Raw genomic sequence first — 25,100 nt, 5'->3', positions numbered from 1 at the left:
AAAAGTGTTTGGCAAACAGTTGCTGACACATAGTAGGCACTTTTACTTGTTTCCTTCTCCTTCCCTAGTATGAATGGTAGAATGAGTTATCTGCTCACACTGAGTGGTCTCCCACATTCATTGCAGGCAAGGCTTTGATTTTATTCTAGTAGTTCTCTGCTGGGTTAAAAGAAGTGTTCTCAGCTAAGGTCTTTTGTGTGTTCATTAAAAGAAAAAGATTTCTCTCTAGTTTAAGTTGATGATAGAAAATAAGGCATGTCTTCTTGAGATAGCAAACAACTGGAAACAAAGCAGATAACCATTGATAGGAGGATAGCTAAGGAGGTTATGGTGCATGAGTGTAATAGAATATGAAGAGACTGGAAGAAATGAATATGAGACACATATAGGAAGATATTCAAGAACTGATGCAAGGTGAAGTAAAGCCAGGAAAACAATATACACAATGACTATAATAATGGAAATGGAAAGAATGACAACAAAAACTAAATGCTATGAAATTATAACCATACTTGGCTGAAAAATATAAATACAAGAAGGTAACTGATTCTTGATCAACATGGGTGATTGTGATTATGGAACGCTGCATGTAATATCAGATTTGTTTGGTTCATTTTACTGGATAATTTTTTCTTTTGTATAGCTGATAGCTTTCTGGGAGATGGTCAGGAAAAGCACTTACACTGAGAAATGCAGAAAACCCAAAGATAAAAATGCCTTAAAAAAAAAAAAAAGACATGTCACCTTCTAGCTGAAACTCTCTTTTCTCATATTATATTAGTTTACTACATTATGAATTTCCTGATGTCTAATAAGTTTTAAGACTTTATCAATCATTATATTAAAAGGTTTTCCCCCCTCAGTATGTATTCTCTGATGGAGAATAAGCTTTGCCCCTTGAATGAATTCCTTCCCACATACATAACATGTAAGAGTTTCTCTCCAGGATGAGTTCTCTGAAGGGTAATAATTTTTTACATCCTATTGAAGCCTTTTTCACATTAATTATATGTAAAGAGTTTCTGATGTTCAATAAGCTGTTCCCTCTAGGAAGCCTTCCCATATTGTCCAAGGGTCTGTTCTCCCAGTATGAATTCTTCTATGTCTTTTGAGTGTTTTCCATTAAAAAAAAAAACACCTTTCCTATATTTATTACATGAGAAGAGTTTTATTCCAATATGTTTTCATAATGTCCTTTGGTAGTCCTCCAAAGACTATCCTAATAAAGCTTCTTATATTAATTATATTCAAAGTGCTTCTTTTTAGTATGATAACTGATAGTTTGCATTTTCCTGTTATTGAAGGCATTCATTATATTCAAAGGATTTTACCCAGTATGAGTTTTCTGATGGGTAATAAGACTTGCCCTTTGGGTGAAGGCCTTCCCACATTCATTACATTCAAAAGGTTTCTCTCCAGTATGAGTTCTTTGATGGGTAATAAGGTTTCCCCTCTCACCAAAGCTTTTCCCACATTCATTACATTCAAAAGGTTTCTCTCCAGTATGAGTTCTCTGATGGGTCATAAGGCTTGCCCTCCAACTAAAGCCTTTTCCACATTCACTACACTTAAAAGGTTTATCTCCAGTATGAATCCCTTGATGATAAATAAGGTGTCCCTTCTGGCTGAAGCCTTTCCCACATTCATTACATTCATAGGGTTTCTCTCCAGTATGAATTCTTAGATGTCTATTAAGGCTTCCCCTGCTACTGAAGGCTTTCTCACATTCATTACATTCAAAGGGTTTCTCTCCAGTGTGAATTCTCTCATGATGAATGAGTAGTCCCCTCTGGCTAAAGGCTTTTCCACATTCATCACATTCAAAAGGTTTCTCTTCAGCATCGATTATCTGGTGACTGTTATGGTTTCCCTTATCCCTAAAGGTTTTCCCATATCCAGTGCCTCTGAAAGGTTTCTTTCCATTATGAGTTCTCTGATGATGAATGAGGATTCCTCTTCGGCTAAAGGCTTTTCCACAGTCATAACACTTAAAGGGTTTCTCTCCAGTATGATTCCTCTGATGATCAATAAGGGATCCTCTATGCCTGAAGGTTTTCCCACATTCATTACATTCAAAGGGTTTCTCTCCTGTATGGGTTCTCTGATGTCTATTAAGGCTTCCCCTATCTCTAAAAGCTTTGCCACATTCACTGCACTCAAATGGTTTCTCTCCAGTATGAGTTCTCTGATGGGTAATGAGGTTTCCCCTTTCACTGAAGGCTTTCCCACATTCCTTACATTCAAAGGGTTTCTCTCCAGTATGAGTTCTTTGATGAGCAATAAGGTTTCCTCTCCTGCTAAAGTCTTTTCCACATTCATTACATTTAAAAGGTTTCTCTCCAGTATGAACTCCTAAATGAGTAACAAGATGTCCCTTCTGATTGAAGCTTTTCCCGCATTCTTTACATGCAAAGTGTTTCTCTCCACTATGAATTCCTTGATGATTAATAAGGTGTCTCCTCTGGCTGAAAACCTTCCCACACTCAGTACATTCAAAGAGTTTCTCTCCAGTATGAATTCTCTTATGTCTATTAAGTCTTCCCTTTATACTGAAGGATTTCCCACATTCATTGCATTTATAGAGTTTCTTTGCAGTATGAGTTCTTAGATGTATAATGAGATCTGACACCAGACTAAAGTCTTTGCCACATTCATTACATTCAAAGTGTTTTCCTCTAGTATGAATTTTCTTATATTTAGTCAAGATTCCATTGTAGCTGGAAGTTTCCCCATATTTATTACAATTATATTTCTTTCTATTTTGAATTGTTTTATGTTCAGTTAGATTTGATCTTTTACTAAAGATTGCCCCATCCTCAGTGTGTTTGTGTAGTCTTTCTCCAGCATTTATTTTATGAAATTTAATCAGATCTGAGTGGTAACTAAAGGGTTTCTTATACTTTGTATACTTAGAGAGGTTCTTCTCTAAGGAGGATTTATTGCACGTAAGTAGGTTGGAAAACCCCTTGGAGCTCTTTCCAAGTTTCTTATATTTATGGAGACTTTTTCCTGTTGTCCTTCTCCTCGGTGCAACAAAGACTGACCCCAAATGTAAACTTCTCCCCAGTGTATTAGAATGACGAACATACATTTTATTATGAGTTTTGCCACAAGTTATGACTAGTCTGGATTGTCTCTGCTGGTTATCTTTCCGTTTTTCTACACTGACTTCAAATTTCCTAGTTTCTCTTTTCCTGGAATGCCATGGACTATCTTTTGACATTCTTTTCTTATATGATGCTTCCATGTAAATGCCTTGTATCAGACTTGAATCTTTGCTTTCAAACCTGGCTTCTTTGGTAAAGGAATCTGAAAGAAATAATTGAAAAAACTGTTACTTGCCACTGTTTGCTATGCTGAGGGAAAAGAATACTCTTTAGAGGAAGTCCTAGTTTCTGTCTCTTCCATAAAAGAGAATGATGCTTGACTTGGACCAGGGAGAACATTGTCTTTAGGAAGTGAATCTAGAATGGGTGAGATCATATTGTGTACACTTTAGTTCTGGGTGCCCCATTACAGGAAGGGCACTGATAAAATGCAGGACCTCCACAGAAGAACAGCCAACATGATCATGGGCCCTGGAACTGATATGGAGGTACAGGCTTCCCCTAGACAGCTCAACACCACAGATTGTGAGCCAAGTCAGAAAGTACATAAAAGGCTCATTTTTCCTTGCATTTCTGTGGTGTTAAGGTTGGGTGACTGATTAAAATGAGGATCCCTTCTGGCTTCTCCCTTCATTCCTTTTTTTTTTAAACCCTTACCTTCTGTCTTAGAATGAATACTGGTAAGGGCTAGGCAATGGGAGTTAAGCAACTTGCCCAGGGTCACACAGCTAAAAAGTGTCTGAGGCCAGATTTGAACCTAGGACCTCCCATCTTTAGGTCTGGCTCTCAACCTACTCTCCCTTCATTCTTTTTTTTTAATTAATTTTTTAAAAACCCTTAACTTCTGTGTATTGGCTCCTTGGCGGAAGAGTGGTAAGGGTGGGCAATGGGGGTCAAGTGACTTGCCCAGGGTCACACAGCTGGGAAGTATCTGAGGCCGGATTTGAACCTAGGACCACCCGTCTCTAGGCCTGACTCTCAATCCACTGAGCTACCAGCTGCCCCCTTCTCTCCATTCTTGATGAGCACAGATAGGCTCCTCCTGGCTTGCTCCTGATAAGCATCTATTTTATATTCCAGATATCGAATTATGCTCTAACCTGGACAATTCACCCTCTTTTAACTTTGAGGCATAGGACAAAACCACATGACCCATCTTGGGTTCCAGAGACCCAGTAACATGCAATCATCATCCTATCTCTAGTCACTTAGGCCCTGTTGTCAAAAGGGTATAAAAACCCCAAACCCCATCTCCTTGGGGAGGCAGTGTTCCACCTGTACACTGTCTCCTGGTCTTTCAACATGGCTTCCAAATTAATACATTTCTCTTTTTTATTTTTAAGCTAAGGTTTGGAGCCTTGCATTCTTGCAAAGAGCAATCTGTCACGAACCCAGGGTTTCACCTTAAAGCTCTCCCACAACAGAGCCATTTCACAGAAGGATCAGTAGAGAGAACTAGGGTGGTTTAGCCTGGAGAACAGTGCTTTTTTTGAGTGTTTTAAAATAAATATGTATTTATTTAAATATATTTAATGTATTATATTATTATTAAATTACTTTATATGTATTTAAATATAAATAAAATAAAAATAAATTTGACTGGCACCCTTTCTGCAAATTACAAAGCATTGCCTGATACACTAAGTTGCTGAACAACTTGCCCTCGGTAACACAGTCAGCATATATTGGGGCAGGCTGTGAACTCAGGTCCTTCATATTCTGAAGTCAGCTCTCTATTTTGTAATGCTACCTCCCTTAAACGACTTTTTGAGGACATAACATCTGGCTTCAAATAAATTCTACAAGGAATAGATATTACACTTGGTCTGCTTGGCTAGATATGGGAGTAATAGTAGAAGTTGCAAAGAGGACAATTTGGGCCTGATTTAAGGAAAAACTTCCAAACAATGAAAGCATTCCAAAAGTGGAATGGACTCTCTTGGAAAACATTAATTCTTTTTGGGGGTCTTCAAGCACAAGCTGGATGATCACTTACTGCTTATGCTATAAAGATCATTTATTATCAGCTACTCATTAAAACAGATGGTCCTGAATCCCCTCCAGTTTTGATTGTTTGTTATTCTGTGTTTTATAGCTTTCTCAGTTATAAAGAGTGGGGATTTTTATGTGCTTGAGAAGCAGAATTATGGAAAAAAGACAATATAGAAATATAAAAGCATAAAAATAATTAAAGCCATACATAAACATTTAAAAATTATGTAATGGTATGAGTTGGTTGTCATGAGCTACATATCTAAAGAAAGCATTAGTTACATGTTAAAATACAGAAAGGCAGAATAGTCAGTAATTAACGGAAGTTTATAGAATCAGTTATAATAATTTATAATCTCATATTTTTAGTCTTACAAGCATATTGTTATTTTTCTAACAAATTTCAATGCCTTTGTAAATGAAAATTATATTAAAATTTAAATGAAAGAAAATAAAACTAATAATGCATCTCCAGGGAAAATTTGTGTTAAAAAATCCTCAAGTTCAAAATATGAGAAATATCTATTTTCTACCATATAACTGGTTGGATTATATAAATATGCAGTTATTAAAAGGCAGAATACTGCTAATGTTTCTCTAGTGCTGGCTTTTGGATTTATGTATGTTATTTTTATTGTACTAGATTGTTGGCATCATAATATATGTGAGTATTTATTTTCATATACTTTATTAATTCTTATATGATATTAGGGAAAATGACTGTGTATTCGTATGTCTGGGATGTAGATCAGAGATTCCATCCAGTCTGCTGCTTTTTGCATTTTCTTGGTCCTTAGGAGCCTCAAGGAAAGTCTTCCTTTTTAACAGAAGCTGTTAATATATGAAAGGGATAAGGGTTTTCTCCCTGTGTACATGTTCCCCTTGATGTCCATTGGGAAGGGGTACATGGTTTGATGGACTACCTCTTAATTAGCTGTTAGCCAGTTAGAAATGTTTTGGGATGTTCAAGGGAGGGGGGCTGAACAATGAGGTCCTAAAACTCTATTTATTAAGCCATCTGACCCAGCTTCCTAGTCATTCCTGGTCATGAGCGACATCTATGGAGGCTGTGTAATTAGAATCTGTTACCTTAAAAACTACAATTCCAGTACCCCACTCTCCTCACATTATATGCTGGCGTAGGGAGAATATAAATTTGGTGTAGCCCCACCTCTCACTTTCTTCTCTTCCTGTTGAGTCTTTGGTAGAGCGGGCTTTTTAAACAGGCAAGGAGTCTTAGTCACATGGTCTTTTGTTAAATAATTAGTTTTTTTTACTTCTATTTCCTTTTTAATACTTCTACTTACTTCTACTTCAAGTGATTATTAATAAACTTTATAAAATTAATACTTGGAGTTGCTGGTTATTAATTTAAGTCCTACATTTATGGTGACCAAAAGTAGGGTTTAGAACCTTTAATTATCTCTGAGTAAATCAGTTTGAAAAGAAATTGAGTTTCTCCTGCCATGGCTTTTTAGCCTTTCCCTTCCAGTGAGTAGTGGTGTCTCCACCTGTCTGCCTTGCTTCCCACTGCTGCTGCTGCTGCTGCCACCTGCTCCTGCCTCCCTTGCTTACTGCCTGGGTGATCCTGCCCATGATGATTGCAGCCTCCTCTCCTCTTCCTACCATTGCTGTTACTGGTAAAGTATTAACCCCTCTTTCCCTTACATTGCTAACACCTGAATACAAAGCCTGGGTGTTTCTTTTAGGCAACAATCAGCCTCCTAAAGGGCTTTTACCTTAGGGGATGCTTCTACCCTCTTAACTCCCTGTCCATGTGGTAGTGGAAGCAAGCAGCTCCCTGGTGTTTTTACCCCTAGGGAGGAGGGGAAGGAAGGTTACTCTTCTAAACAGGAAGTAGATTTGCAAGTATGGCCCAGTTTCCTGCCTATCTCAAACAGCTCCCATTCCTGGAGAGCACTACAAAGCTCACACAGCTCAAAGTTTTGGGGTATCTTCTCTTACTACCATTCCTTGATGCACTGGTTTTTGTGATTGGCTTGAGTAATCCTGAGATTCAGGAGGGGAGATTCATTTCCCTACACCCCCTTGCCATTTTGGCCTGCCCAGTCTTTGCAACATATCCAATATGGGATTCATCCACACTATGCTCAGTGTGGGTAAGGGAACCCTAGAGGTGTCTAAGGTTCTAGATGGATAATGATACTGGGGAGGGGAAGGAACCTTAAAGAGCCTGGAGGTGAATTTTTAAGCCTTTTCAGACTCCACTGTTAACTCTTTCAGTTTTGTTCCCCTCCAAATAGTGAAGAAGTCCCTGTAACTCAGCCATCCTAATTTAAAAAAAAAATTCTTGAATTCAGTGCCTGTATTCTGTCACATATATTAGTTTCTGATTGTTTGCAAAATTTAATTTTGTTTTTTTAGTTCAAATATTGATCTAATCTAATATATTCTGTTACTCTATATCACTTTCTGTTACTGCGTTTTGGCCATTAGCTATATGTGCTGTTACACTGTCTTTATTTGTACCTCCTTGTATGACTGGACTGGAGAAAATACCATTGTAAAAGTCCATAAACAACCTGTGCAAACCCTTTTCCATGGCAAAACCATAGGTCCTTATGGATGCTGGGTTTGTCAACAGATCTACTGAGGTCACATATTGCCTATACAACCTTTTGTTCTTTTTTGCCTTTGTTAATTATCACATAGTGATGGATAGACTCCATCAAACTGTTTACAACCTGTATACAACCTTTGGAAAATTTAATATCCTAAAATTTTTTTTTTAACCCTTGTACTTCGGTGTATTGTCTCATAGGTGGAAGAGTGGTAAGGGTGGGCAATGGGGGTCAAGTGACTTGCCCAGGGTCACACAGCTGGGAAGTGGCTGAGGCTGGGTTTGAACCTAGGACCTCCTGTCTCTAGGCCTGACTCTCACTCCACTGAGCTACTCAGCTTCCCCCCACTGAGCTACCCAGCTGCCCCTATCCTAAAAATTTTAATTGATTTTAAGGGGCCTTCAGAAATGACTTTTAGATATCCAGTAGCACCACTACCTCTGACTGATCATTTGCCTACCTCTGAGTTATTTGTAACAAGAGGTAAAGGGTCCATTTAGTAGCTGAAGTGAAGTGCTATAGCACTATTATATTCCCTATTTCCACATTTATAAAAATGTAATGGATGAGATGTCTGAAGTGATTTTCACTATTGTAGCCTAGCCTCCACATCACAATGGATGAGACATATGAAGACATGCCTTTTATGGCTGTTATAGTCTCATGCCAGAGGAGGGAGGTTCATCTGGAGGTGGTAAAGTTTTTCCTAGGGGGCGTGGTACCCCTGAATGGCCCATGAGAGGGAGCATTTCACATGAAGCCTAGTAGCTTCTGAATGTTTTTTTTATATTTGTAAATATATAAAACTCTACTCTTCCACCAGACCGATCTAAATTCTTGGTAACATTTTAGACCTAAAAGGTTTTCATCAGCAGTACAGAGGTTTGTGTTTTTCTGGGCTCTTCTACAAATTTGGAATTATGGTAGTAATAGGCTTTGTTAAAAATGTCTCAGCCAAGGTTGAAAGATTTTTTAGTTTTGGATAATTTGTGACAAGTATCCATGAGCTTCAGTGGCTATAGAGACTCATGTGAATCCTAATAATAGCGGATTTATTTGTTATTGTCATTTAAAGGTGCTCTTGTGATTTAGAGGTTTTGGTATTTCTTGAATGTGCATTAGTTTTTTTTTTTTTTTAATAAAGCTGTTTTCTTAGTGAAAATTATGTACACTCACACTGTGGATCACAGCTAAGTTAAAAAGGAAATGGGTCTCAATTTTGGGTGAGAAACCTTTGTATTCTGCCTCTACTTGGCTGACACTTTTTCACTGATTGTGAACTACATATATTTAAATTTTTTTATTATTGTTTTTCCTTGTATATGCAATAGCGTATTTGAGTTTTCTTTTCTCTCATTTTTTTGTATTTGAAGCACATTACCAGTATTAATGGTTTTTTTTTATTTTGCACTAATATAAGTTTAAAATATCCATTTGCTCTAATATTAATGCATCCCCAAAAGCTTTAGACTATGTCCGATTCCAGGAGAAGGGATCACAAAAGAGCCATTATACGATGCCAAGGAAGCACAAAGTTAATCTGTAGAGTGCCTACGAGCACAAGAACAAGGAGACCAACCAGTCCCGATGGAACTGATGAGAATCTGTGCCAAGACAGAGGACTTGCTTTGGGGGTTTGAGCCAGTGACTGTTTGACAATGTCAGACATAGAAAAGTACCTCAGTTTGGCCAGAATATTGGCTCTCCTATCCCTGAGAGCAAAGGTAAAATCAGACCAGGGAATGAATGCTATTTTATGTATGCTACAAAAATCTGGTCCCTTTTCTGTCTTTCATAAGTGTAGCAATTTTCTGCAGTCCTGGCTGCTGACTGGGTAAGTGCTTATTGCTGCAATGGTCCTACAGGCTTGTGGGACATAAATCACTTTAATTGGGCCCTGATTCAAGGACCTGTTATAGGTTTGTTTTTCCTTACTTAGAATTTTTATACATAAGACTTAGATATTTTATATTTCATCCAGAAACTTTTTTCCTTGTTTAACCATTCGTTTGTCTTTTGCTGTTTTTGATTTTCTTTTGATGGTTGATTCATATACCTCATAACTCAACCATGTATCCCTGGGTGATCTGTGTGTTTGTCAACACCCTCCTCAGGGGCATTGTATAATTGTCATAAAATTCTAGTTTTATAAAATTTTTTCTTGTTTGAGAGTAATTTTTAAGATAAGAAACTTGCTACCTTCCTGAATTAAGAAAGTGAACTGCTTTGAGAAGGCACCATGATGATGCTTACAAAACCACATACTGTACCAAAAGATCCAGAACGAACTTTGGGATGTAGTGAAATTGAACTGTGGGGGATTGAATGCATTTATTTTGAATGTAAACTCTTGTGCTAAAGGGGACTGTCCCCTAATTGGCTTTTTGTCAATGTGCCTAGCAAACATTGATTTTGCTAAGAGAGTTATGTTTAAATGGTCTACTGGGGAGATTAGTCTCCCAAAGGATCACAGCGGGGATTGTATAATTAGAATCTATGATCCTAAAAACTACAATCTCAGCACCCCACTCTCTTCATGTTACGTGATGATGTAGGGAGGATATAAATTTGGTGTAGCCTTGCCTCTCACTCTCTTTTCTTTCTGTGGCAGCTTTGGAGGAGTGGGTTTTTTAAACAGGCAAGGAGAACTTAGTCATGTGGTCTTAATTTTGTTAAATAATTAGGTTTTTTTTTACTTCTATTTCTTTTTTATTCCTTCTACTTCAAGTGATTATTAACAAACTTTATAAAATTAATACTTGGAGTTGCTGGATATTAATTTAAGTCCTACAAGACCTGTATTTGTTGGTTATGATGCTGGCCTAACCAATACATGCATATATAATCAATACATTGATATTCTTATTCCAAAATCAGTTTTAAGATCATTTAAATCATAAGAGACATAATGAATATGATAAACTTGGAGAAGTACAGAAAGACTTTTTTTGCAGAGGTGGCAGATTCTACTTGTCAAACACTACTTGTCTTTTTGGACTCACTTGAAATACTGGTTTATTTTTTAGAAATGATTCTTTTTTTAAAAATGGGTTCTTTGTTAAAGGAATCATGGGGTAGGGGAAGCAGAAGGGATATAGGTGAAAATAAAGGTGACAAAATTATAAAAATACATGAAAAAAATCAGATTTTTTTTATTAAAAATAGACACAAATGATCAAAAGCCACAAGAAAAACTATTCACACTCTCCCATAAAGGTAAAATTCATGTGAAAATATCTCTAATATCCAATATAAAATTAATCTAAAAGGATTATCAAGTCCATGCTAGTGGAAATCTATAAATAAAAAAGGCATGAGATTATACAACCCCAAGAGCTAGGAAATGGAGCAACCTTTGGGAAAAACATTCTGAGCAATAAGCTTTCCCTGGGGAGAAGTTGTTTCCAGTGACTTCCACGGGCCTACTCTCAGTCACTCACCTGAACAGATGTTGCTAGGGCCTCCTCCCTCAGGCCCTGAAAGAGCTCCTCCTTTCTCCAGTAAGGAGATCAAGTCCATTTTGGAAACAGGAACACTCACGCCTGAGGAGAGAATAATAATGTGCTGGGACAGAAAGTCAGGCAGCTAAGAAAGGCTGAGTGTACGAGGGATCTCTGAATCAACCTCTGGGATTCCAAGGGCCTCGGGGTCCCCACCTGCTGCCCACCATTGTTGTCCATCCCAGATGAGAACATCTATCATCATCTGAAGGCCAGTGTTCCTGGGGGAGAGCACGAGGCGGGAGAATCATGGAAAACCAGGAAGGAGCTGGGACTTTAAAAGCCAGGGAGAACACTGCCTTTGGCCCTGGAGGTGTAAGGGAGCCACTGACATTTCCTGGGCTAGAGGTGACTGGGTTGGGCACTGGACTTGAGGAAGATCCCTGAGATGGACCAGACTGGGGAGAGAGAAATCAGGAAATCCAGCTCAAAGTGATTGCAGCAAATGGTCAGATAAGGGGGGCAGGTTCAAGGAATCCTGGGAGACTCGTAGAAGCAGATGCAGAACCAAGCAGGCAGAACCAGGAGAACAAGGGACAACGCTCTAAAGGGAGGCACTTGGAAAGATCCAGGAGCGATGGGCCTTCTGGGCCTCCCGAAGCTGGTTATGGCTTACACTGTGCCAGCCTCGGTGATTCTGTCCCCCTCCCCCCCCAGGGAAGCTGGATGTCTTGGGCTTCCTGGGGCTGTGGCCCATGTGGTGCCAGCCTCGGTGCTTCTGCCCCCCTCCCCAGGGTAGCTGGGCCTCTTGGGGATGCAGCAGGGCCGGCCAGCCTTACCCAGGGACACCAGGTGCTCATAGTTCTCCAGCATCACGGCCCGGTACAGGCTCCTCTGGGCAGGCTCCAGGCACTGCCACTCCTCCTGGGAGAAGTCCACAGCCACGTCCCAGAACGTCACCGGTTCCTGAGGGTGACACAAGCAGCCAGGCCCCAGCTCAGCCGGCCTGGGCCTCCCTGGCTCAGCCATGGGCACACGCCAGCCAGGGGCACTCAGGCTCGGCTTGCTATGCTCCATGCTGGGTTCAAGGACGTCCCTTCCACAAACATGGGTCCCCCCAGAGCTGCTCCCACCCCGCATGCCAATATGAATCTGGAATGGCAACGCTGTGGCATCACTTGGCACAATTGACCACCTTCTGCGGGCAGCTAGGCTTGGGAGGCGGGACTTCACGCCTGGTCCACCACACACCTGGCGCTGGCCTCGGGCACCCTGCGTTGGCATTCTGCCCCAGGTGTTTCCCGGGCACGGATGGAGCCCTCTGGGGTGGGTGCACTTTGAGAGGAGGTGCCCCGGGGGGGACTCACCTGAAACGGGGTTTGCAGGGACCCAAGAGTCTGTCCTTCCTCCTCCTCCATCCTCCCGGTGTCTTAAGGCTGAGCTGGAAGAGGACGAGGTAGTCAGGGGGACTCTCAGGTCAAAGCTGAAACCACCCCCCAGCAAAGACACCCCCCCAGCCCTTCCCCCTCCCCTTGGCTTCCTTCCTCCTCCTCCTCCTCCTCCTCTTCCTCCAAGCAGAAATCCGTCTCACACGACATTCCTTCTCCCTTTGAGGTGGCCTCTTAGTTTACCTTTCACTTAGGGCGGGCACAAAGGGGGTGTCTAACATGTGCCTGCTGACTGACCAACTGACTGACCAGTGCTGGTGGGAAACATGGGGGCTAGAGGGGGGGCCCTCAGAGGCCAGATCCATCTCTCGCCTGCCTCTCATTTGTGGAATGCTCACCTCTAGGCCTGAGCCTTTGGGCAGTCTTCCACGGTCAACCTTCCGGGCCTGGGCAGGTTGGACGGGAGGTCCCACTGCCCCGACTCCCCTCAGCCAGAAGCGTCAGGGCTTCCCTGGAGCTCTGGCGAAGGGCTCAGGCAGGAGGCTTCTCCTGGTGGGGCTCTTTTTTGGGGGTGGGGGAGGCATTCTTCATGATGACCAGAGACTAGGGAGTCAAAAGGAAGATTTCATTCTGGGCCCCAGAACCCTGCCCTTCCCCGGGAAGCTGAAACGATAAGAAGTGTTGATTTAGCCCCTACCAAGTGCCAGGCTGGCACCGGACTAAGTACTTTATAAATATAACCTCCTTTAAGCCTCACAGTAAGCCTAGAAAATGGTGTGTTATTATTACTCTCATTTACAGGAAATGGATGCAGACAGCAGTAAAGTGACTTAGCCAGTGTCATACAACTAGTGTCTGAAGCTAGATTTGAACCCAGGGCTTCCTCCTGACTCCAGGCCCAACAGTCTGTCCAATGCACCACCAACTGGAATTCTAGTGTGGCCAGCTGAGCCTCCAGACACTCTTTTCCAGGGCAAGGATGGAGGCAGTGCAACCTCACCATAATACAAGGTAATCCAGGCTCACCAGGCCATGCTCAGATCCTAGACGTAGAAGAGGCTGTCATGAGGGTCTTTCAGTCAAGAAAGGTCTGAGGAAAGACAGGCCAAGAGGGCAGAGCAAAGGCAGGAATCAGCTGCTGTCCCCCAAATTCCCCTCCAAATGATTCTACAATATCACTTCAAAGGGAGTTCTGGAGTGGCAGAACCGACAAAAGGACAGGGGGCTGGGAGGAGCCACTTTCCAGCCCAAGACCACTTAGAAGGGCAGCAAGAGTGGAACCCACTGATGCCAGCACGGGCTGAGCTCAGCAAGCTGGCACAGGCCTTGGGAGGGAGGGTGGGCTGAGTCAGCAGTAGCCGCATCTGGAGACAGCTCAGCCCACAGCCAGTAAGAAGGTAGACAACTTGTCAGAAGGAGATGACAGGGCCCCCGGCTGATTGTGGGTACAAGACTGTAATGCTTGAGGCCAAAGAGGAGGAGGGGCCCTGGTCATAGCTCCAGGGTGGAAAAGAGTGCTTGTGATCACTCACAGACAAGAGTACAGACCAGGAAGGCTGTGACCACACATCTCCTTCAATCACATCACCTTAGAAGACCTGCAAACTGACAGAACCCCCAGAACTAGCTCCAAAAGCAGCAGCAAAAAGAACCTGAAGCTTGACTCCCCCAGGAGCAAAACCCAACTTTAACATAAAAAGAAAAGTCAAGAAATAGGCTGAGAAGAGGAGCAAACAGCAAACCAAAAAAAAAAACAAAAAAAAAACCTTCCCACAAAAGAACTTCCCCAGAAATTTACCTCGATAGGGAAGATCAAAATGCAAACTCAAAAGAAAACAAAGTCAAAACTGCTATATCCAAAGCCTCAAAGAAAAATGTGAATTAGTCATAGGGCCAAAAAGGATTCCTGGAAGAGCTCAAAGGGGATTTTTTTTTTCATGAAATAAGAGAGGTAGAGGAAAAATTGGGAAGAGAAAATGAGAATGATACTTCCCCCAAAAAACCCATGAAAAAAGAATTAACACCCTGGTAAGAAAGCACAAAAATTACTAAAAAAAATAACATCTTAAAAATAGAATAAGCTAAATGGTAAAAGAGGCACAAAAATCCATTGAAGAGAACTTCTAAAAAACAGAATCAGCAACACAGAAAAAGATGTACAAAAATTCACTGGAGAAAACAACTTCTTTAAAAGTAAAATTGGTCAAAATGGAAAAAAGGGTACAAGAGGCCACAGAAAAACCTTCTCAGATCATAATGCAATAAAAATAGTTATTAGTAAGAATACATGGAGAGGCAAACCAAAAACTAATTGGAAATTAAATAATATGATACTCCAAAATAATTTAGTGAAAGAACAAATCATAGAAACAATTAACAATTTCATTGAAGACAATGACAATGATGAGACATCTTACCCAAACCTATGGGATGCAGCCAAAGCAGTTCTAAGGGGAAAATTTATACCACTGAGTGCATATATTAACAAATTAGGGAAGGCAGAGGTTAATGAATTGGGCATGCAACTTAACTAGAAAATGAACAAATTAAAATTCCTCAGATGAAAACTAAATTAGAAATACTAAAAATCAAGGGAGAAATTAATAAAATTGAAAGTAAAAGAACTATTGAATTAATAAATAAGACCAGAAGCTGGTATTTTGAAAAAACAGATAAAATAGATAAAGTACTGGTCAATCTAATAAAAAGGAAAAGAAGAAAACCAAATTAATAGTATCAAAGATGAAAAGGGAGACCTCACCTCTAATGAAGAGGAAATTAAGGCAATCATTAAAAACTATTTTGCCCAATTATATGGCAATAAATTTAGCAGTCTAGGTGATATGGATGATTATTTACAAAAATATAAATTGCCTAGATTAATAGCAGAAGAAATAGAATACTTAAATAAACCAATATCAGAAAAAGAAATTGAACAAGCCATCAAAGAACTCCCTAAGAACAGATAGTTTTTAGATGAAAAATCAAGGCCATATAGTGATATGAAAAAAATGCTCTAAATCTGATTAAAGAACTGTGAATCAAAATAATTCTGAAATATCATCTCATCATTTCTATCAGATGGGCTAAGGTGACAAGAATGCAAAATGACAAATATTGAAAGGGATGTGGAAAAATGGGGACACTAATACACTGGTTGCTGATGGAATGTTGAACTAATCCAACTATTTTAGAGAGTAATTTGGAATTACATCCAGAGAGTTATAAAACTGTGTATGCCTAATGTGTCTGTTTCCCAAAGAGATTAAGGAAAAAAGGAAAATAATTTATACATTCCAAAATATTTATGGCAGCTCTCCTTGTGGTGGCAAAGAACTGGAAATTGAGGGAATATTCATCAATTGGGGAATGGATGAATAATTGTGTTATATTATTATGATGGAATTCTACTGCACAATAAGAAATGATCAGTAGGTTAATTTTTCTAAAAACCTGGGAAGGCCTACATGAAATAATAGTGAAACAAGCTAAATCAAGAGAATATTACATATAGCTAAAGAATTAATGTTTGAAGAACGACTTGTTAAGTGTCCACCTTCAGAGAATAAACTGATTAGAAGGACAAAAGGCACAATTTATATATACATATCCTTTTGGGGGGGTGATATCAACTATGGTGCAGGGAGGGGAGAGAGGAGTTGAGATAGTTGGGAATAAATTATATTTTTAAAATACAATAATGACCAATATGGAAGTATGTTTCGCATGATAATACATGTATAATTCAGATCAATTTGCTTACCATCTCTGAGAGGGGTGAGGAAAGGGAGGGTGGGAGACAGTTTGGATCCTGTAATTTCAGAAAACATATGTTGAAAATTGTTATTATGTGTAATTTGGAAAATAAAATATCTTTTAATAAAAAAATCAAAAGAAATGAAAAAAGTAAAAGAAAATGTTAACTATCTCATTGGAAAAACAACTGACCTGGAAAAAAGATCCAGGAGAGATAATGTGGAATTATTATTCTACCTGAAAAGCCATGATCAAAAAAAGAGCTTAGATATCATCTTTCAAGAAATTATTAAGAAAATTTGCTCTCGTATTTTAGATCCAGAGGTTAAAAATGAAAACTGAAAGAATCCACTGATTATCCCTGATTACCTCCTGAAAGAGATTCCAAAATGAAAACTCCCAAGAATATTATAGCCCAAATTTTAAAGTTCTTAGGTCAAGGAAAAAAAAATTGCAAGAACTCAGAAAAAAAAATTCCAATGCATGGAGCCACACTAAGTATCAGACAAGATTTAGCAGCTTCTATGTTAAAGGATTGGAGAGTTTGGCATATGAAATTCTGGGGGGCAAAGGAGGTAGGATTCCAGCCAAGAATCACTTACCCAACAAAACTGAGTATAATCCTTCAAGGAGAAAAAAATAAATATTTAATAAGATGGAGTTCTTTCAAGTATTCCTGATGAAAAGACCAGAACTGAATAGAAAATCTGACTTCCAAATACAAGATTCAAGAGAAGCATAAAATGGTAAACAGTTAAGAAAACTCAGAAAAGAGTCAATAAGGTTAAACTGTTTATATTCCTACATAGGAAGATGATACTTGTAACTCCTAAGAACTTTGTTAGGCCAATTAGGAGGAGTACACACAAAGGGCATGGGTGTGAATTGAATATGATGGGATGACATAAAAAAAAATTAAGGAGTAAGAAAGAGGGATGTTAAGGTAGAATGGGGTAAATTATCTCACATAAGAGATGGAAAAAAAGCTTTTACAAGGGGAAGGGAAGATGAGGGATGTGGGGAAGAGTGCTTGAACCCTACTTCCATTGGAATTGGCTCAAAAATAGAATAACATACACAGTTAGGAATAGAAATCTGTCTTACCCTATGAGGAAGTAGGAGGAGAAGGGAATAATAGAAAAGGGGGGGCTGAAAGATGGGAGGGGGATTAGAAGAAGCAGTAGAAAGAAAAAAAGCACTTTTGAAGAGGGACAGGGTTTGAGAAAGGAGAAAGATAACAGAAAAAATAGGAAGAAGGGAAATATACAGTAATCAAAACAAAGCAAGTATCTCTGATAAAAGCCTCATTTCTCAAACATAAAGAACTATGTCAATTTTGTAAGAATACAAGTCATTCTCAGAAATCAAAGCTATCTATAGTCATATGAAAAAATGTTCTAAATCTCTCTTGATTAGAGAAATGCAAATTAAAACAACTCTGAGGTAGCACTTTATGCCTCTTAGATTGGCTAATAGGACAGAAAAGATAAATGACTAATGTTGGGATGTGGGACAATTAGGACACTAATCCATTGTTGGTGGACCTGTGAACTAATCCAACCTTTCTGGGGAGCAATTTGGAACTCTGCCCAAAGAACTATAAAATAATCATTGTTAGGGTAGCTGGGAGCACATAGGGACACAGGACAGAGGTGGAAGTGTGGATACCCTTTGATCCAGAGATAATACTACTAGGTGGGTCCCAAAGAGGAAAAAGGGAAAGAAAAAGGTCCTATTTGTACAAAAATATTTATAGCAGCTTTTTGTGGTGTCAAAGAATTGGAAATCAAAGAATGGCTGAATAAGCTGTGGAATATGATTGGGATGACATCCTGTGTGTCATAAGAAATGAGTGGAATGGTTTCAGAAAACCCTGGAAGAGCTCCATGAAGTGACGCAAAGGGAAGTGAGCAGAACCAGATCACTGTGTTCAGGATCAGCAGCAATGCGTGGGAATGAGCCGCCTGTTCTCAGCAATGCAATGATCCTACATCTTAGGAGTCCTCATGGAGACGGAAGCCACCATTTTTACTTTCTCCTTTTGCTTGCCTTCTCAATGAGGGAGGAGGGGAGGGATTGAGGGAGAGAATCTGGAACTCAAACATTTTAAAAACAAATGTTAAAAAACATTTTACGTGTAAATGGAAACGGAAAGCATTAGAAAAGTAGGAAAAACTAGAGTTCTAGAGGTCAAAAAGAAGTTAAAGACACAGAATTGGGGTCACCGAAAGCCATCTCCCCAAAGGGGGGGAGGTGTGGGGATCCTCTCCCCGCCCCCACCAGTGCCTTCTCAAAGGTGAATTTATTCTATTCTAGTCAGCAGCAGCAGGAGAGACGGAGCATCCACTGGGGAGGCCCCAAAGGGAAGGCCTGTTCCCCCCTTCCCCCACCCCCAGAGATGTGGGGGATTGAATTTGATTGAAATTGATGATTTCACTGTCAGAGCATATAGTCATGCACTGATAAATGCCATTCTGGGTGGGGATCCTGCCCCCCCTCCAACAAGGAGACCCCCCCATAGAGAAAGGGGAGCAGGGAGGGGCGCGGAGAGGCCCTTCGTACAGCCGTCCGGTGCCTGGAGTGAAGGGGGGAAGGTGCATGAATATCATGACAGTAATTACATTTACAGTCAGCATTTATTAAGCTCCTATTGGGCGCCAGGCACTGGGCTATGCTCTTTACACTTAGTCTCTCCTTTGATTCTCACAATAGCCCTGCGAGGCAGGTGCTGTCATTATCCCCGTTTTACCCTCGAGGAAATGAAGGTGACGTGAATGGTCCAAGGTCACGCCTCTGGTGAGGGGCTGAGGCTGGATTTAAACTCGGGTCCTCCGGACTTACCACATCTGTACACTGTGGAGACGCACCGGCTGCCTGAGGTAAGTTGGGTCACAGCCAGGAATTCAGCGTCTGCGTCTGCGTTTGCGCACTGCGCCCCGGACACTCCGCCCCGCCCCCTGGGCAATCCCCTTCTGCCCCGCCCGCCCATCCGCCCGCTGGACCACGCCCGAAGGGAGAGAGGGATGAGCTGGCAGTAGGAAGCACGTGCGCACTGTCACCCACCCACCTTTACTCACCTGGGGCTCCGTCACACCTGGGCCTGGGGCTCTAAATCGGGGACTCGTAGGACTCCGAGGAAAGGCGATTCTTCCTCTCAATCCTCACGAAACAGGCTCGGTGAACCAAAGCCTCCGAAAAGCATTCTGGGAAATGGAGTCCAGCAGCGTACGGCTCGCGCTGCGCACGCGCGCTGACGCAGGGACTCCGTCTCCCAGAGGGCTCCGAGGCCTTCCCCTCCCTAGAGGAGACGAGGTTTTTCTCTGTTGGGCCACTAGGTGGCACAGTGGGGAGCGATCCAGGCCTGGAATCCAGAGGACCTGATTTCAAGTCCAATCTCAGACTTTTACAGTAAGACTGTATGACCTTGAGCAAATGACCGGACCCCTGCCTGGCTTTGTTTACTTCGTTGTAAAATGAGAATAACCATAAGCACTTGTGAGGATCAAACGCGATGAATATTAGTAAATGCCTGTCGTGGTTTGTTATTATATTATCAGGGACTCTTAGGCCATCATTCATGAGGATTCCCTCCCCTGGAGCAGATTTTGGCTCTAGACAACTCCAGTCCATGTTCCAGTGGGTTTCCTGCTGACCAGGCCTGGGCCCTGGGTCCCAGACCCCCTTTTCCCCTCCTGCCTCAGTTTCCCCTCATGTCGGCCAAGGCTTTCACTTTTGTCTTGGTTGTGGGGCACCCCCATTACTGTTTTCTCCTATACTTTCCAGTTGGGAGAGGATGGACTTTGGGAGGACCAGTGCTGTCCCCTACCCCAAGGACCCTCCAAGCCCTACTAGATAAAGCCCATTGGAGTGGGGAGAGTCCTTGAGCTGGGCCCAGCTCCACCATGCCCTGGCCATGAGCTCTTCTGGTGAGGCTCCACCATGCACTGACTGAAAGCCCTTGGGTAAGGCTTCATCACGAACCAGCCCTGGGCTCTCTGGTAGGGCTTTACCATGCACTAGCAGCCATGGGCCCTTGGGTAAGGCTCCACCACTGAGCAGCCACGGGCCCTCCTTAGGTAAAGCTCTACCATGATCTAGTCATGGGCCTTCCTCAGGAAAGGATATACCATAGACCAGCCATAGACCCTTAGGTCAGGCTCCAAAATGGATCAGCCATGGAACCTCCTCAAGTAAAGATGCACAATGGATCAGCCATGGGCCTTCCTCAGGTAAGGATCCACCATGGAGCAGCAATGGACCCTCAGGTAAAGCTTACCAGGCACTAGCCATGGACCCTTCAGGTAAGGTTCCACAACAGATCAACCATGGGGCCTCCTTGGATAAGGATCCAAAATGAACCTGCCATGGGCCCTCCTGCAGAAGGCTTCAGCATGGACAAGCCATGGGCCATCCTCTGATAAGGTTCCACCATGGACCAAACATGTACCCTCAGGTAAGACTTCACCATGGACCAGAGATGGACTCTCTTCTGATAAGGATTCACTATGGGACGGCCATATTCCCTTGGATAAGACTCCACCATGGACCAGCCATGGGGTCTCCTCAGGTAAGGATCCACATTTGAACAGCCATATACCCTTGGGGAAGACTCCACCATAGACCAGCCATGGGACCTCTTTAGGTAAGGATCCAAAATGGGTCCTCTTCTCTTAAGGCTCCACCATGGACCAGCCATGGGACCTCCTCAGGTAATGCTCCACCATGGACCAGCCAAGGATGCTCCTTTGGTTCAGCTTCATCAAGGACTAGGCATGGACCCTTCTCTGGTTAGGCTCCACCGTGGACCAACCATATGCCCTTGGGTAAGGCTCCACTATGGACCAGCTATGGGCCCTCAGGTCAGGCTCCACCATGGACCAGCCATGGGCACTCAGGACAGATTCCACCTTGAACTAGCTATGGGCCCTTCTTAGGTAAGGATCCACCATGTACCAGTTTGTATGACCTTGGGTAAAGTTCTACCATGGACCAACTGTGGGAACTCCTTAGGAAAGTCTCCATCAGTACCAAGAATGGACCCTCTGGTAAGAATCCACCATGGCCCAGCCACAGGCTCTCTTGCGGTAGGGTTCCAACATTACCTGGCATGGGGTCTCCTTGGGTGAGGCTCCCATTTGGACTTGTCATGGGTCCTCCTTGAATAAGGATTCACCATGAACCAGTCATGGTCCCTCCTCTGGTAAGGCTCCACCATTACCAGACATGGGCTCTCCTCAGGTGAGACTTCACCCATGAACCAACCATGGTCGCCCCTCTGATAAGGCTCCTTTACCAGGCACGGGCCCTTGCATGAGGCTCCATAATGAAACAGCCATGGGTGGGACTCCACATAATGCAACAGCCATGGGCCCCCCTCAGATAGGGATCCAGCATGGACTAGCCAAGGACCCTTGGGTAAGACTCTACCAGGGACTAGCCAGGGCCTCTCAGATCAAGATTAACCATGAACCAGCGACGGGTCATCTTTGGGTGAGACTTCACCATGGACCCTCTTTGGGTAAGGTGCTACCATGTATGAAGTATGGGCCCTCCTTGTATAAGGATCCACAATGGACCAGCCATGGTCCCTCCTCTGGTACAGCTCTACCATGGACCAGCCATTGGACTTCCATGGATAAACCTCTACCTTGAACCATCCATGGGCCCTCCTTGGGTAAGGTTCCCTCTCGAACCAACTGTTGACCAGCCCTTGAGTCAGGCTATCCCATGAACTACTCATGGGTCCTCCTCTTAGAAAGCTCCTGTTGACCAGCCATGGGCCCTCCTCGGGAAATGCTGCACTATATACAAGCCATGGGCCCTCCTCCTATAAGGCTCTACCATTACCAGGCCCTCCTTGGATAAGGATCCACTGTGAACTAGTCATGAGCCCTCTTTGGGTAAGGCTCCACCATGGACTAGCCATTGGCCATCAGTTCAGGTTCCTCCATGGACCAGCCACGGGCCTCAGGTAAGGATCCAAAATGAACCTGCTCTTGGCCCTCTTCAGGTAAGGCTTTACCATGAACCAGGCATTGGCCCTCTTTGGATAAGGAACCACCATTGACCAGCCATGGACCCTTCTGGGTAAGGCTCCACCATTACCAGGCAAGGGTTCCCCTTATGAGGCTCCACTAGCCATGAGCCCTCGGGGAAGGGTCCACCATGGACAAGCCATGAGCCCTTAGGAAAGACTCCACCATGGGCAAGCCATGGACCCTCAGGTCAGGCTCTACTATGAACTAGCTGTGGGTCGTCTTTGGATAAGGCTCTACCATTGTCCAGCCATGCGCCATCTTCCAGTAAGACTCTAACATGGACCAGGCATGGGTTATGGCTTTACTACTTCCAGTTGTTGGCCCTCCTCAAGTAAGGCTTCACTATGAACCAGCCGTGGGCCTTGGCATAAATGACTTCCCTTTGTTGGGCCTCCACAGAGTGAGAAGTTTGCTTCAGTTGTCCCTTGAACACCTGGTCACTGTCTGGATTCCTTGGAATTTGATGATATCCTTGAGCTTCTCAACCTAGAACCTTGCCCCTACTGGATTGGGCAGCAGGTGGCACTGTGGTCACAGCATAGAGAAAATGGATGCAATCCAGCGTGGCTGGTGACGGGAGTGGAGTTGAGGCAGAAGAGAGGTTCTGGCAATGGCCAGAGGGAGGCCTCAGCCCACATCCCTCCAACTCAGCATCCTGAGAGTGGCAGGTGAAGGAAAGAACATGTTCCCGTTCTTCTACTCCTTGCATTTCTCTTGTACACCTGGTGCCCTATTGTGTCTCCCATTGGAATGGGCGCGCTGTGAGGTCAGGGAGCATGCTTTGGCCTTCTTTGTAACCTGAGCTTTAGCACAGCATCTGGCATGTAGTAAGTGCTTGCTGCCTCAGACACATCCTAGCTGGGTGACCCTGGGCAAGTCACTTAACCTGGATTGCTTAGTCCTTGCCTCTTCTCAGAACGGATACCAAGCTATTCTCTTACAACAATGACCACTATGGAAGGAAGTTTCTCATGATCATATTTATAGAACCCAGATCCAATTGTTTACCACCTTCTGGAGACAGCAGGGAAGGGAGGGAGACAGCTTGGATTTGATAATCTTGGAAAGTGTGTGTGTGAAATTGTCATTATGTGTCTTTGGGGAAAGAAAATCTATGAAGAAGAATTGATATGAAGACAGAAAGTAAGCCTTTATACACTGTGGCACAATCGAACGGAATGGACTTCTCTACTAGCAGCAATGCAAGGATCCAGGACAATTCTGAGGGACTCGTGAGACAGAAAACCAGCCACATCCAGAGGAAGAACTGTGGGAGTGGAAATGCAGAAGAAAAGCAACTGCTTGATCCCATGGGTCAATGGAGATAGGATTGGGGATATTGACTCACAATGAGCACCCTGGTGTAACTTATCAATAATATGGAAATAGATCTTGATCAATGACAGTGGAATTGCTGGAGTGGGAGGAGGGGAGGGAAAGAGCATGAATCATGGAACCAGGGAAAAAGATTCTAAATTAATTAAAAATTGAAGTGGAAAAAAAAGAAAGTAAGCCCTTAAAACTAAAACAACAAAGGCTGACAGCCCGCCTCGCTGATTGACTGGCTGTGATTCCAGCTCTTTTCTTCCCTCACAGAGAGGAAATAAATGACCTGCTCGCCTCTTTCTTCTGTGCCCTTCTATTGGCCTTTCCTGGGGTCAGCAGCGGCTCTCCCAGATGTGCACAGCCATATCCCGTTGGGCTGCCCTTCTGCCTTGCAGGCAGAGCATCAGGGAGCTGCGGGCCAGTTAATAAACCTCCCCTTGTCTTGGGGGTTCTAGAGAGAAAGAGATAGCAAAAAGGGACAGAGATGAGGCAGGCAAGTAGGGGATGGAGCCATGGAGGAATCCCATTGCTGACTCATGAGCAGCTGCGCCTATTCCCCGGGGCTGCTGCTGCGGACGTGGGTGAGGACCTTTCTCTCTGGCCAGATCCTCTTCTCCCCCTTGCTGGACTCTTTGCTCTGGTGCTGAGGGAAGATGAGAAGGCAGAGGAGCCCTGCCCCGGGCCAAAGCCAACCGGGCCAGCTGCTGAGGCCGGCGGCTCGTCTTCGGCAGCCGCGATAGCATTTAGGGCCAGAGAAAATGAGGAGGCCAGAGCTGGGCATCTCTGGGCACGTCGGACCCTCCCGGCTTCTGGAATCCGCCGCGAAGCAGCCAAGCCGGGGCCTGTCAAAGACTGGCCAGATTGATAGGCGGCCCAGCCAACCAGATGCGCGGGCTGCAAGGCCAGCTGCCCTCCCTCCCGGGAGAAATCAGGTGAGGGAGATTCCGGGTAGGCACAGCAGCAGCCTCTGCTCCGCCGGGATTTCTGCTGCTGAAGGAGGAGCGAGAGGTATTTGCTTTCCGGGCTCGGGCTGGCGATTTGCCTTTTGTTTTCTGCCTTTGCTTTTGTCCTGGATCTTGGTCAGGCGCAGGAAGCCCCAGCCTAGAGTCTCCCCTCTTCCGCGAGAGTCTAGAAGGGCGCAGGAAGTGGGACTTGTTGGATGTGAACTAACTGGTGGGAAGTAAAATTGTGGGATGTTTCCTGCAAGGATGCCCAGCAGAAAGAAACGGAACGGCGGTGTTTGCGGGCGCCGGAGAGCTACTGGGTTCTGAATCTCAATTCCTTCCCTGCCCCCAACTCTCTTCTTCTACCCTGCCTCCTCCCTCTGTCTCTGTCTCTCTCTTCTCCCCTCTCTGTCTCTGTTCCTGTCTGTCTTCCTCTCCCCCCCCCTCTCTATCTCTGTCTCTCTCCCCACCCCGTCTCTCTCCCTCCTTCTCTCTGTCTCTGTCTCTCTGTCTCTGTCTCTCTCTGT

At 43.4% G+C, this 25,100-nt stretch overlaps 2 protein-coding genes across 2 annotated transcripts in view; one reads left to right on the top strand and one right to left on the bottom strand.

Moving 5' to 3' along the window:
- Positions 1-1,327: 1,327 nt before the first annotated feature.
- On the bottom strand, positions 1,328-13,244 carry LOC123246889 (zinc finger protein OZF-like). Its single transcript, XM_044675670.1, has 7 exons — positions 12,908-13,244; positions 12,489-12,562; positions 11,961-12,087; positions 11,122-11,223; positions 3,045-3,309; positions 2,046-2,549; positions 1,328-1,793 (listed from the first exon to the last, which is right to left on the bottom strand). Exons 2-7 carry the CDS (start codon positions 12,537-12,539, stop codon positions 1,328-1,330), a joined length of 1,515 nt encoding a protein of 504 aa, XP_044531605.1. The 5' UTR covers positions 12,540-12,562; positions 12,908-13,244.
- An 11,336-nt stretch (positions 13,245-24,580) lies between these two features.
- The window catches only part of LOC123247609 (putative methyltransferase DDB_G0268948), an 18,534-nt gene continuing 18,014 nt past the window's right edge, over positions 24,581-25,100 (top strand). Inside the window, exon 1 of the mRNA XM_044676555.1 lies at positions 24,581-24,637. The gene's annotated coding sequence lies outside the window, so the exon portion shown is untranslated. The remainder of the gene's footprint in view (positions 24,638-25,100) is intronic.

The sequence above is a fragment of the Gracilinanus agilis genome, chromosome 4 (genome assembly GCF_016433145.1).
Source record: "Gracilinanus agilis isolate LMUSP501 chromosome 4, AgileGrace, whole genome shotgun sequence".
In the NCBI taxonomy this organism is placed as follows: Eukaryota; Metazoa; Chordata; class Mammalia; order Didelphimorphia; family Didelphidae; genus Gracilinanus; species Gracilinanus agilis.
This window is presented reverse-complemented; position numbering and strand designations above follow the sequence as displayed.

What these genes read in the sequence shown, in the direction of transcription:
- LOC123246889 (XM_044675670.1), bottom strand. Translation starts at nt 12,539, where the DNA reads ATGGAGGAGGAGGAAGGACAGACTCTTGGGTCCCTGCAAACCCCGTTT. An exon ending in GGGAGAAGTTTACATTTGGG is followed by an intron (nt 2,550 to 3,044) that starts GTCAGTCTTTGT and finishes GAAATCCTTCAG; the next exon opens with TATAAAGGGAAGACTTAATA. An exon ending in GAATGTGGGAAAACCTTCAG is followed by an intron (nt 1,794 to 2,045) that starts GCATAGAGGATC and finishes AAAAGCCTTTAG; the next exon opens with CCAGAGGGGACTACTCATTC.